The following is a 14,143-nucleotide window of genomic DNA, read 5'->3' as shown; positions in this document are numbered from 1 at the left end:
TTTTTTATCGGATTGATTAATAGCCAATTTTGTTTTTGGCTTTATTGATTGATTTTGATCATACATAATACGAAGCAATTCGAATATATAAAGTAGTAAAGCAAATTAGATCATGCATATACATAATTTTACCGAAGTAGAATTGTCAATGTTGACTTATAGGTTCATAAGTTATAAGTCTACAAAAAAAGAAATAACAAATTGAAAAAAATGTGGAACAACATTAAAGTCAAGCCTTTATTTTTGGAGATTTGGATTAGATAAGTCCCAATTCATGACACTATGAATGATAATGACAATTTCATCTACTAGAAATGTGGCTAAGTTTTGTTGAATCAATCATATAACATTTTTTTGTATAATTCATCAATAGGAATAAAAAGTAGTTATGTATTATGCTACTTTGCTAAAAATCAATGAAAAAGTGTCGTTATGATTGTAAGTTGCTTAAATTTTTTATTGTCGACAATATAAGAAGAAAAAAGAGGAATTTGGCATAATAATAAATATTATGAATAGAGCAAAGCAATGTAAAATAAGGAATAAAGCGAATACTCATTCACGTGAATTTAAAATGAACATAAAAAAGATTCATTATCACTAAAAGGATAGAATAAATGATAAGTTTATAAAAATTTATTAAAAAATATTGTAAAAAATTGTTAAATTTGGTTAAAAAACTCGAATATAATTCAAACTTTATGTATTTAGTTTTAACCATATTCTGATTTATAGTTTTAGCTTAGCCGAATTATAGCCAACTGATCAATTCATGTTCGTACTTTAACTATTTCGTAATAATTTAGAAATAAGTAATGATATGGATATCATCTGAACTTGCTAACGATTACCGAGTTATACCATTTAAACCATTATTTATTGTATATATTTATGAGTAATACTACACATCTAAATTTTTTTAAGAATTAAGTTCAACTAAGTTAAACAATAAGATATGAAATAATGCTAGTTATAATTAATTTTTATTATATTAAATCAACTTGGTTAGACTTATTAACAAAAAGGCTTGAATGCGTAGCATTATTTTATATTTATATATTTATCCTTGTAATTTTTATTAATGTAAGAGAGGCACAATTCTTTTTTAATCACTTTTTTTTATCAAAGATAGAAGATTCGAGCCCATAACCTCTTAATTGAATATAAAGAGATTATGTTATTTGAGCTATAATTCATTGGCAATTCTTTTTTAATCACTTGACATATAGAATAAATCTCGTTTTTATTGGTAGTATTAATTTTAATATTATTCTCATTATTATTATTAATTTTTTTTGGTGACTATTATTATTATTAATTTATTATCAAACAAAAGAAGCAAATATTTTTATCATATTTCCTATCTTCCTAATTGTTCCCATTCAAAATATTATTTTCTTGATTATCATTCATGCATGCATTCAGCTCGGTTCAGCCCGGCCCAGAATCTTCTTTATATTTAACTAAGTAACTAACTAGGGCTGTACATGAATCGCACTATAGTAGGATCGAATTGTAGATTTAGCAGTGATATCTGCGGATTCGATCCGCAAATCCGCATATCCACACGTCTCATATAAATAGTATAGTTTAAGAAAGTAAACTCTAATGTGATATGAATTTTAGTGTGTTGTTTTATGAATTTTATGATATCTTATTTTCAATTTTTTATGTTGTACTTCAACTTAAAATAATTAAACTTAAATCTTGTGTTATTATTTTTTTTGTTATTCAATAGAATTTTTATTGATAATATTTTAGGAGTAGATAGGCTCAGGTAAAAAATAATTTTATTGATTTTTTTTTATAAAAATAATCAAATAGAATCTTAAAATATTTTTTTTAAAATTATACAATATACACAATATCCAATTCGATCCGATCCAATCGGATAGAATTTTAGACTATTTATCCAATCGGATCCAATCCGTGTACAGTCATGTAACTAACCTCCCACGGTAGAGTCGGCATCAAAACATAAAGAACGATGACAGACCTACCATAGTCCATACACGTGTCCATCTCCATTCACAACCGTCCGATCAAATCTAAGAAAAAGTCCAAAACCGCAAACCCCACACACTTGTTTATAAATTCATACCAAACATTAGGTAAGCAGTCGGATGATAACGCTGGTTTGGCCAAAAAAAAAAAGGGAAATCAAACAATCCTTCAGTCTACACTCATTTCTTCACCTCCATTCCCCAAATCACTCTTTGTAATGCAGAGAGATGATAAGCCCTTTCCTTCCTCCCACTAAGGTCGCCGACCCTCCAAAACTCTCCACCGCCACCATCGCCGGCAGAAATTGCCACCGCAAACACGTCGAAGACGGGTAGTGCAGGCTAGTACACTACTATTTTTCACGGAAACATATATAATATATACTAGCGAGCTGACGGCAAGGCTGTAATTGTCGTGTGATTAGTTATTATTGTTATTAGAATGGGAGATAGACGGAGTGAGGGTTCAGCGTCGACGCTGCTGCAGGGGAAGTATGAGTTAGGGAGGCTTCTTGGAACGGGGACGTTCGCGAAGGTGTACCACGCGCGGAACGTGGAAACCGGGAAGAGCGTGGCGATGAAAGTGGTTGGGAAAGAGAAGGTGATAAAGGTTGGGATGATGGAGCAGATTAAGAGAGAGATCTCGGTCATGAAGATGATGAAGCATCCTCATATCGTTGCGCTCCACGAAGTAATGGCCTCCAAATCCAAGATCTACATCGCCATGGAGCTCGTCCGCGGCGGCGAGCTCTTCAACAAAATTGCCACAAGGGGACGCATGAGGGAGGACCTTGCGAGGCTCTACTTTCACCAGCTTATCTCCGCCGTCGATTTCTGCCACAGCCGTGGCGTCTACCACCGCGATCTCAAGCCGGAGAATCTCCTCCTTGACCACAACGGCAACCTCAAGGTCTCTGACTTCGGACTCAGCACTTTCTCCGAGCATCTCCGCCAGGACGGCTTATTGCACACAACTTGCGGCACTCCGGCATACGTCTCGCCGGAGGTGCTCGGGCGGAAGGGATACGACGGCGCCAAGGCCGATATATGGTCCTGCGGCGTCATCCTGTTTGTGCTTCTTGCAGGTTGCTTGCCTTTTCAGGACGATAACCTTGTTGCGATGTACAAGAAGATTTACAGAGGAGATTTCAAGTGTCCGCCGTGGTTCTCCGGCGATGCAAGGAGGCTCATCACCAAGCTGCTCGATCCGAATCCGAATTCTCGCATCACCATTTCGAAAATCATGGAGTCACCGTGGTTCAAGAAACCTGTTCCGAAGAACATGCTACGGGGGATGAAGGATGAAGATGAAGAGGAGAAGGAGAAAGACATAGAGGAGAAGATGAAGCAGCCATCGACGATGAACGCGTTTCACATAATATCGTTATCGGAAGGATTTGATTTGTCGAGGTTGTTCGAGGAGAAGAAGAGGGAGGAGAGGGAGGAGATGAGGTTTGCGACGGCGGGGACGGCGAGCAGCGTGATATCTCGACTGGAGGAGGTGGCGAAGGCGGTGAAGTTCGACGTGAAGAGGAGCAGCGATGAGACGAAGGTGAGGCTGCAGGGGCAGCAGAGAGGAAGGAAGGGGAAGCTGGCAATTGCGGCGGATATATACGCCGTGACGCCGTCGTTCCTGGTGGTGGAGGTGAAGAAAGACAACGGTGACACTTTGGAGTACAACCAGTTCTGCAGCAAGGAGCTTCGCCCTGCACTCAAGGATATCTTCTGGACTTCCCCACCTGAGAATACCACACCTGCTTAATTAGACAAACTTTAATATCACCATTTGAATTTGTGTGCTTCTCTCTTTAATTTATTTATTAATCTTGTTTAGAGGTTCGAGATTCAGGATTTGTTTTTTGTATTAGTATTGAATATTTGAATATTCTCCACTGCTACTGTGTTACTACCGTGTAGTAATCTCTCATTTTATTAGTATTATTGTCTTGGGAATTCGCAGTGCCCAGTGTTAAGGATTCAAAAATTGTAAGCTAAGGAATGAATCGGGAATCCATAACTACGTACTTATGCTAATGATTTGAAGTGTATATATTATTATTGTTGTTGACGACCGTTTGTATGAGAATTATTATTGGAAATTTGTGGGCGCTTAGATCCCTTTTTTCTTTCTTTTTGTTACTTTTCACTGTAGATTTTTGTAGTTTTAAACTTGTGATCATGAATTGTTCTTGCTTTATCCACATCAAGATGATGATTCAAGGCACCCCTGAGTGATGCCAGGCGAATTATTGAACTTGTGGGGTTATAAGGATTTTGGTTAATTGTACCATTTTCTTTTAATTTTTTTTTAATATAATTTCTATGGTTTAAAAATAACATTGTTTTAATATTTTATCATTATTTTTAAGATTTTGTTAATATATGTGCTACGAACACATTTTAATTATACTAAAAAGGAAATATTCTATTAAAAAAAATAAATATTTTTACACTTTTAATATATTGGATGCATGAAAAACTTATGAAATTTCTATTATTATCCTCTTAAAATGTGTCTTTAATCTTTATGGTACAAGATTGCTAAATTTTTATTTTTAATATAAAAAATAAAAAAATATGCATAAAAATGGTGCATTTCCTTTCTAAGTGGTTAACCGCCATGCTCAATTGGAAAAATAATGAGAAAATTCATTTGGTAATTGCACTTCCCAAAATGGTGCCTGCCCTAGGCAATTGCACTCAATTATTGCATCTCCCACTCCAGCACAGATGCACCTACCAGAATTATTGCATCGCCAACTCCAGCATAATTGTAGTGAGTTCTTTATACTTGAAAATTATCACTGAATATACACTTGGGGAATTATAAAATCAAATGTATTCTTGTAATTGCTAGTTTTACACACGGTTGATTTATGTTAAAAATTGAGGTAAAAAACAATTTTAAGATAAATAGTTATCGCAATAGGATTCATGCCCTTCCCTAATTGATAATCTGTTACTATAACTAATCCGATAACTGCTATTATCACAATAGAATTCAACATCATCTGTTGTTTTTTCCCTTTTTCTTTTGAAGATTTAGTTTCACATGAGTTTTATTTGGGACTTTTTGAAACTTAACTCCCTTTATAAGCTTTATTAAAAGAGATGAATGTAAATGTTATGATGAAGATCTCATAATATTCTTCTTATATTTAGTTTGATTTTCTTTTAATTAGCAAGCTGGTTAACCTATTTGGGACTTTTTGAAACTTAACTCCCTCTATAAGCTTTATTGAAAGAGATGAATGTACATGTTATGATAAAAGCTACACCGTATATAGAATGTGCAGCTTTACAAGCAGCTTCAGCCTTTACATATGAATTAGTGTACAACTAACCTAGAGTGTATGATTTTGTGCCAACACAGTTTTGATAATCAAATTAAATCTTGCAGGAAACTCAGAAATCCACAGCTCATGACAAAATACTAGTCCACTTGAATATGTGTTTGTTGCTGCATTGAATTAAATTCACCAAACTCTACCCTTGAATCAGAAATCAGAGTTAGGAAATAGGTCACCAAATCATTCTTCATGATCTAATATAAGTAGTGTTCACATGTACCTGTGTCATGACACAGAAATGCATCAATTTGTGCACAAAATACTTGCAGCATAGATAACATTAGCATCTAAATCCTTCTTTATTCAAGATAAAAAAAATTTATTTCATCAGTTATTTACAGATGTCAACCTGACATTTCAACATTCCTGTTTCAGAAATTTCTAAAATAGTAAGAGATGAATAATCAAATTTAAATATTCTGTTTTAACCATGACTTCTCTGCACATTATAAGTCAGAGTATCTTATCTGATTCTGTCAGTATATATATACAATTTTTCATTATAAAATTATTGCCAATCATTAAAATTAAGGGATAGGTATTTATTTTAGATGAATTCTACATAGAGAAATTTATAAATGTCAATTATGACATTAGTATTTATTCTCTAAAACAAAATAATTCTTTACTTATCTTATGCATAAACAAATACTAACATCATTGAGTACCTGAAGTACTCAGAGAAAATTTTATTTTTTAAAATTCTTTAATAAAACAAAATTAAAGCAAACAAACTAACATAAAAGATAATTTTTTAAGATTGGCTATTCTGTCTTATATTTATATACTTTTATCTTTGAATTTGAATCTCATTTTAGCATAATTATTCTATCTTATTACTTATACACTTTAAACATTGAATCTGCAGATAATGATTTTTTTCAATGAGACATTCTGTCGATAATTTTTATTTTTTGTTTATCCTAATACTTACTCCAATTGTAAGTGTCTGCTTCTATAGAGTATCCACTCATCCATTAATATATATACTTATCAATGCAATATCAAGCTTATTTTCTTGTCTTCAACCACCACACAATGTTGAATAACCATTCCATATTGCTAGACTTAATATAATTATGTTCTAACAAAAAAAAACACTTCTTTATAACTATATGATACAAATTTTACTTGGACAAGCTTGATGTTTCTACATTAAAAAAATTCATATTTTTTTTATATCTCATTCATTAAGATTAAATCTTTTGACTTACCAGTACTTCTGTTACTGAAATTTCATACAATCAATTCAGATCAGATCATTCATATTCATAACGATTCATAATGATATAATTTACTCTGATATTTTATATTGTAGGATATATAGTATTCATATTAAATTAAATTCTTTTAGTGAACAACTAATAGTTATCCTATTAAAACTACACTCAAAGCTAAGTAAGCTTTTTATTAAAAAAACAAAGAGGCAAAAAAGCACTCTACTTATGCTGTTAGGATGTCATTGAAGCACCTCAATTTTAGCCTTCTTAAACTTATGCCATGAAGAGAAACAAAATCTCCTCAATTTGCATTACACTCAAAAATACTCTAGTAAGTGGTTTGCTAAATGATAATTTACTAAGAGAGTATGATACATAGGTATCTTTTGAAAAATAGTAAAAACAAGCAAAGTAATCTACAATAATATGCAATAATTAATAAATTACACTCAATCAGCCTGTTACTCTTTACTGGTACAGTAAAAGATAATTAATGCAAACAATTTTCTCATTACCACTGCTTGATTGAGTCTTTTAAAAATATTAAACAATTGTTTCCAGCATGCATATTTCATTTCTTAGTTTGAGCTATTTTAAGTTCATGCATGATCAATCAATATGAATTACCAATAAATCATCACATGTTCACTTTAAACTATATATCAATCTTCTATGGACATATATATGTATATATTTGTTTAAGTGAGAGTATCAGCCTTCAACTGCAGCCCAAAAAAGTAGAAGTAAGCAGCCAAGCCGTAAATTATCTTGGCCAGTTTAATAGTAGAAAATTCCCAATACACAACAATTTTCATATTCTCCATCCTATTAATGGTGATTATTCTAAATCACATAAAGAACCATATGCTACACAGTTACTGAAGAATCTATTATTGCTCTTTGCTCATGACCACTCACTGTTCAATGATTTAACAAATGAAACTAACTCAGCAGCATACAAAAATGGTTACCTAAGTAGTGGTTTCAGTGCTTGGAGTTCTTTACAGATCAGTTCAGTGGCAAAACCGACTTACTTTGTGAATCTGTGATAAAAGACAAATCTAACTTAGACAACCCTTCAATGGACATGAATAATGAAACCCAATCAGCAAAGCTGAAAAAGTAATTAAATATTTTCTGAAGGTAATTAAAATTAAAGCAAATCGGTGAGAATGAGCTGAATCCAAGAATATCTAACCTTAATAAGAAAAGGCTGTTACTTGAAATCCTCTTAGAACCGTTCATCCCACAAAGGGAAAGAGGAAAATCTAAAATCTATCTTTTTATATATATAGATTGATTAGATTCCAAGAAGACACACTTTCTTGAAGGGTTTTACTTCAAATGTTACTTGAAAAATATTATAAGGCATTCAAGGACACAAGAAACTTGTCATCATCTGATTCTGAAGGTTCAGCCCCAAATTCTTGGCCAGATTGAAGTTGGAGAATGAAAATAGTAGCATGGTTGATAAGAAGGAACAAGAAGACGGACAATAGTATGAAAAAGCAACGGTTTAAGATCATAAAACTTCCTTTCAACATTGATTTTTTCCGTTAAGATATGAACAGTTAAGTAAAAACACTGAATCGACAAACCGTACAACAGCCTTGACGAACTCAATTTGGATTTGGGTTTCGACTTCAACCCTTCTTGTTCCATCCCAATGAAAAGAAAGTACCATCAAAAGTCACGCTTTGAACCTCCCACCACCACCACCCACCTATATGCAAATATTAGTGTTTTAATAATTTTTAATTATTAATCTTGATTATAAAAAATATATATAATTAAGATCAATTATTAAAATTTATTAAAATACGTACCGACATATTTGAAAGCTTTTCTATATTATAATATAGATATTGTGTGCTATAAAAAAATTTTAAAAAATAGTATGTAATATGTTAAATAGATGAAAAAAAGAAAAAATATATATACAGAGGGGAGAGAAAGAAATGAGATGAATCAACTTGAAACTGCAAAAACACAGTGGACAAATGCCAATATAATGAAGATAGATGCTTTTCTTTTTCTCATCCTTATCGGGAAAAAGGCGTCAAAGAGAGATGACAGGAGCATGTGTCAAAAACCTATTCGTATGTCATATTCAAGTGTGCTGCGAACTAATAATAATTAATTATCAGGGTTCATCAGTTCCAGAAAATACATATATACATGAGAGTTGAGACATATAATAATAACAATAAAGAAAAATAATTAGAGAGTAAGAACCGAAAATAAAAAGGCACGAGAATAGAGTTTAGACACAGAGAAAGGGAGGAAGAGAAGGAAGCTAAGAGAACAAGTAACTGACAGATAGAGAAGTGAGCACGCACCCGCAATTGCATGCCCTCATACAATCACCTGAGAGCGTGTGCTCACTCTCTTCTGTCAGTCTCTTTTTATCCATCTCTGTAGCTCCACACTCCTCTCTACTCCCCATATCTCAGTGACTCAGTCTCTTCTCTTTGATCTCATCATCATGCTCCCCTCCTCCCCCCCCCCCCTCTCTCTCTCTCTCTCTCTCTTTTCTTTCCCAAGCATGTGTGTTCTCTGTGATTAGTGAGTCAGATCTGAAAGATCCTCACATTCATGCTCACACATCTTTGTTATGGGATTCACATATGTATATATAAGTGCAGGAGCCTCTAGAGCTCTAGCTACCTGAAACCACTCTTTTTTTCCTTCCCATTAAATGAATGAATTAGGGTTGTTGTCTGCTTTCTGTCCTTGTCTATTTTCTTTTCGCTAACCACCAACACTTAATAATTCTAGCCATTATATCATAATAATGGAGGATTTTTAAGTGATACATGAATATTAGGTTTGTGTTTGGAAGACCGACAGAAATTGAAAAACCGAAATTAAATTAAATTTTTATATTGTATTTAATGTAAAATATATAAAAATAAGTTATGATTTGTCAATGAATTATAACTCAAATGACATAGTATTTTCATACTCAATTAAAGGTCGTGGGTTTCGAGTCTCTCATCTTTAGTAAAAAAAATAAAAAATAAGTTATGATCAGGTTTTGTTAATTATTTGTGTGTTAAGAATATAGATTAAGTATATTATAAAATTTATTTTTTTGTATGTTTTTAATATATTAAATATATCGAAAGTATTAATAAAATTTATTATTATATTTTTAAAAAGTGTCCTTAGACACAAATTAGTTAAAACTTAAAAATAAATATTATTAAAATTTTAATCAATTTTTATTTTCTAAAAATATTAAAGAGACTGAAATTTTATATTCTAAAATTAAAATTTTAATTTTAAATTATTAAATATAATATTAAATCTTAATTTTTTTAATTTCAATTTTAGTCTCTCTTTTAAATATTACACAAGAAATTAAATCTTAAAAGAATAAAGTATAATCACTCACTATATATTTTATAGGTAAGACTAAGAAAAAATATAAAAAATAATTTGTACCTAACTCTTTAATTAAAAAAATTTTAAAAATTCATTCTCAATTAGTGTTATAGTTATTTTAATTATAAATTTTTATTATAAAAAATATACATAACTGAAATCAATATATATAAAGAGTATTAATATTTTTATTTTTAATATTTTTATTTTTAAAATTTATAAAATAAATAAAATAAATAGTAAAATTTTATTTTTTGTTTTTTATTTTTCTATAAAATTTTAAACATGGAAACGCAACCTATTTAAAATTATTAAAATAGCAATATTATTAGAATATTGGATAATCTTTTTAGATAAACGGCCCTTACAATTATCTCAAAAGACAACGAAACCCTTAACAAAAAAAAAATATCCAACCTGACTTCGGAAATTTATTTTTAGGAGACTGATTAGTCCTTATGGCAGTGTTTTATTGTTTTTTTGCAGGCTAATCAATCCTATAAATGTAAAGTTTAAAGACCGGGTTGAATGTTTTTTTTAGAAAACTAGGGTCGGTCGGATTAGGTATTCACTCTTTTTTTAATAAAATTTTTATTTTATTTTTTTTTAAATTAAAAATATAAAATACTGTTTCCCACTCAAAATGATTTTAATTATTAGCTCATTTTGACTTCCTGTACCAAGTCCTTCTCACACAGTAAACTGAATCCGGCATAATCTGTTAAATATTTTTATTATTTAGTATTATTTCATGAGTTTGAAGTTTCAACTTTGCAACAGTGACGGCTTAAATTAAACGATACAGAGAAAATGGAGGTGTTGGCTTTCCGCGGCAATGTAAGGGTACTGTTGAAGAAGATGGCAAGCGGCAATGCAAGACAAAAGAGTACACAAACACACATATCTGCACTGACAGAGAGAAAGGAAAGGATACGATATCGACATGTCAAGTATCTATTGGTCGACTCTGAGATTACTCCATGTGCTGGGACGTCTCTTTGCCATTCTTTATTTTCTACACATCTTTCACCTAATATTTTTTTTTCTTTTGAGGTCTTTTATAGGATTCTTAAGTGGTTAAATTGTTTATATATAGTTATTTTTTTATAAAAAACAAAAATATTTAATAATTTTGATATTATATTGCAATGACATATTATATTATAATTTTTTATTTTATAAAACAAATGTGAATATTTTTTTTAAAATAATGTAAAACAAAACGTTATAATGTTTTGTAATGAATTTTTTTAATTACGTAAGGATGAAACATTACAAATATTTTATAATTAAAGAAAAAGTATAAAATAGACAAAACATTGTTCTTGAGTTTTTGGACTAACAACAACGTATAATACATTGTTTAAGTTATTTTCTGAGAATTGATTTCTAATGGTTGAATATAAAAAAGAAATTTTTAAGTTATATCTAAATTTGATTGATGATTGATTAAAAAAGTTTGTTTAGTAATTGAATTATAAGTTTTATTTTCATTTTGATTTAGTTTAGTTTTAGATTATTATAAGAGGTTACTTTTAAAATATTATTTGATATCAATTGTATTTTTTTAATAATTATTCACACTTATAAAATTATGTACTTATTTATTAAATTTTAAATACAATGTACAAAATATAATTGTATTTGATTAATTTAAAGAATTTAATCCACATATAATTGTTTTACACTCTGACTAAATTGTTTTTTGAATTTTTGTTAGTACACAAATTTTAACAGACAAAAAATAAAAAAAAAATTATAATAATACTTATGACTTATGAGTACTAATAATGAGAAACAAAATTAATTTATTTGATATTTAAAATAATGATTTGAATATTACAACATACAAATAATATTGGAAACATTTCAAGTGCATCGGGAATACCGGTGCACCAGTTGTTTTAACCGTTGATTTCAATTAATATATATTATATATATTTCTTAACGGTTAAAACAATTGGTGCACCGGTACTCCCGGTGCACCTGAAATGTTTCCAATAATATTACTTTAACTTATTGATGGTTTGATTTGAAATGTCATTTTGTCCGTTCAAACTCTGCAAGTTGCGTAAGGCTGCAAGCCTTCACCTTTTAGGTACAGCAAGTGGTGCACGTTGGACATTTTATCAGCATGTTTATTGCGCTAAAGGGACAGCAGAAAAGACAATTTATATTTATTAACTGATATATCTAGACAAATGAAGATGAAAGCATATTATACATTTGGGTTGCAACTAGAAACAACCATCTTGTGAAGAAGAATTATTTGTTTTCACATAATTTAAGAGCTGGATTTAGCTTATAAATCTTCTCTTTACTAAAACTACCATATGAACCATCTTTCTTCTTATTAAGTTTTTTTTATCATGTTTCTACTCAAGTTCTATATTAGAATACATAGAATTTTGTCAATCCTTGAAAGTTTACTAAATTTAACAATGATACTTTGATAAGTTAAATTTCAGTGTTATATTTTCTTAACCAGAGAAGTGATTTTCCGTAGTAATCTTAATAAAGTTTGCAGCATACAATAATTTTACTTTAATTCAGTTGCTACTACTAATACATGGTGGATAGTACTAATGTATCCACTAAATAGATTGTCTTTATAAATATATAAAAAAAAAAAAAAGTCAAATTCTCAAATAATAAATACATATAATAGAAAAAAAAAAAGATGTAATTTAATTGTCGGTTGAGTCACATTCTTTAATATGTAATTTTTTTTTGTTTGGACAAGAGTACATTTTATTCAGCTTTTTATACTCATTATATTTCAGTTTTATATTATAAAAGTAATACAGATATCATATCTTTTAATATTACTTTTACAATTCTAAAAGTTCATTCACATGTGGTAGACTACTTTAGAATTAGTCTTCAAACCATTTGATTACAAAATCAATAATGTCTAAGTTTGTCAGATAGACAACAACTTCTATATATATATTAATAGACTCTCTTCCTTTTTATTTATCTAACGATAATGAATTTATATTTTTCTATGACAGATATTTGTTTCGTAAGATGGTGATATTATTTTTATTATATTATTTTGGGTAAAAGAAACTTTAAAACCGATAAAAAATGGCAAAAAAGTAAGACCAATAATTTGATTGAAGTTTAAAAGCGTCTTGTAGAGAAAGACATCAGTTGGTTAACCAGACTTTTTAATGAGATTTTAAGGTAAAAAAGATATCAGATAAATAGAGAAAGACCATATTGGTACCTATCTACAAAAATAAAGAAAATATACAAAATTACAAAAAATTATAGAATAATCAAACTCATGAGTCATAACATGAAGTTATGAAAAATGGGTGATAGAAAAGAGGCTCAGACAATAGATACAAGTAACAGAGAATTAATTTGATTTTATGACAGGCAGATCTACCATTGAAATGATATAACTATTAAGAAGGATGATGGAGATGTATCATATTAATAAAAGGGATCTACATATGGTGTTTATTGATTTGGAAAAAGCCTACGATAGGATGTCAAGGGAGGTCTTATGGAAGGTTTTGGAAATGAAGAGAGTAAGAATAACATATATTCGTACATGAGGAATGCTAGGGGACCTTGTGATTTGTAGCTATCAAATAGCCATCAATGATGGTTTTAATGGTGTGAGATTAGTGTGAGATTTCATCCAATGGCTCACTTTTCTTTGCTGGTTACATGCGAGCCAAAATTTAACAAAGTTGCTGGCCCCTAGACTTTTCCTTCGTACAATTAAAGACATGTATGATGGGACTACAACTAGTGTGAAAACTCAAGGTGGTGTGACAGAAGAATTTTCTATTAGTATAGGATTACACTAGGGATCATCCTTAAGTCTATACCTTTTCACATTAGTTTTGAAGAGAAGCTCTAAAAGTGTATGGCCTGCGCATAAGCCGTAGCAAGACGGAATATATGGAATGTAAGTTCAGCCGCCGAAGAAAAAACTCTAATACAGAGGTGAAGTTTGGAGAAAATATCCTACGAAAAGTTAAAAATTGTAAGCATCTTGGATGCATCATACAAGATAATGGAAAGATTGAACAGGATGTAAATTATAGGATCTAAGCAGGTTGGTCAAAATGACGGAATGCGTCTGGTTTTATATGTGACAAAAAAGTGCCTTTAAAACTTAAAAGTAAATTCTATCGCACTGCTATCAGACCGGCTATGCTTT

The 14,143-nt window shown here is 30.4% G+C and overlaps 1 protein-coding gene and 1 long non-coding RNA gene across 3 annotated transcripts; one reads left to right on the top strand and one right to left on the bottom strand.

The window, feature by feature from the left end:
• Nucleotides 1-1,842: 1,842 nt before the first annotated feature.
• LOC112723420 (CBL-interacting serine/threonine-protein kinase 6) lies at nucleotides 1,843-4,071 on the top strand. The gene has a single exon (XM_025774801.3). The coding sequence runs from the start codon at nucleotides 2,446-2,448 to the stop codon at nucleotides 3,763-3,765; it is 1,320 nt and encodes a 439-aa protein (XP_025630586.1). The 5' UTR covers nucleotides 1,843-2,445; the 3' UTR covers nucleotides 3,766-4,071.
• Nucleotides 4,072-5,209: 1,138 nt separating this feature from the next.
• On the bottom strand, nucleotides 5,210-9,242 carry LOC112723422 (uncharacterized). Of its 2 annotated transcripts, none has more exons than XR_011868066.1 (4): nucleotides 8,913-9,242; nucleotides 7,772-8,296; nucleotides 7,545-7,616; nucleotides 5,210-5,573 (listed from the first exon to the last, which is right to left on the bottom strand). It is a non-coding gene; the product is annotated as an uncharacterized lncRNA (long non-coding RNA). The 2 variants fall into 2 exon arrangements; XR_003812449.2 differs by having other exon boundaries at nucleotides 8,400-9,076.
• Between the last annotated feature and the right edge of the window lie 4,901 nt (nucleotides 9,243-14,143).

Source organism: Arachis hypogaea, chromosome 11 (assembly GCF_003086295.3).
Source record: "Arachis hypogaea cultivar Tifrunner chromosome 11, arahy.Tifrunner.gnm2.J5K5, whole genome shotgun sequence".
Taxonomy (NCBI): Eukaryota; Viridiplantae; Streptophyta; class Magnoliopsida; order Fabales; family Fabaceae; genus Arachis; species Arachis hypogaea.
The sequence above is the reverse complement of the archived record's forward strand: the minus strand, read 5'-3'. Positions and strand labels throughout refer to the sequence as shown.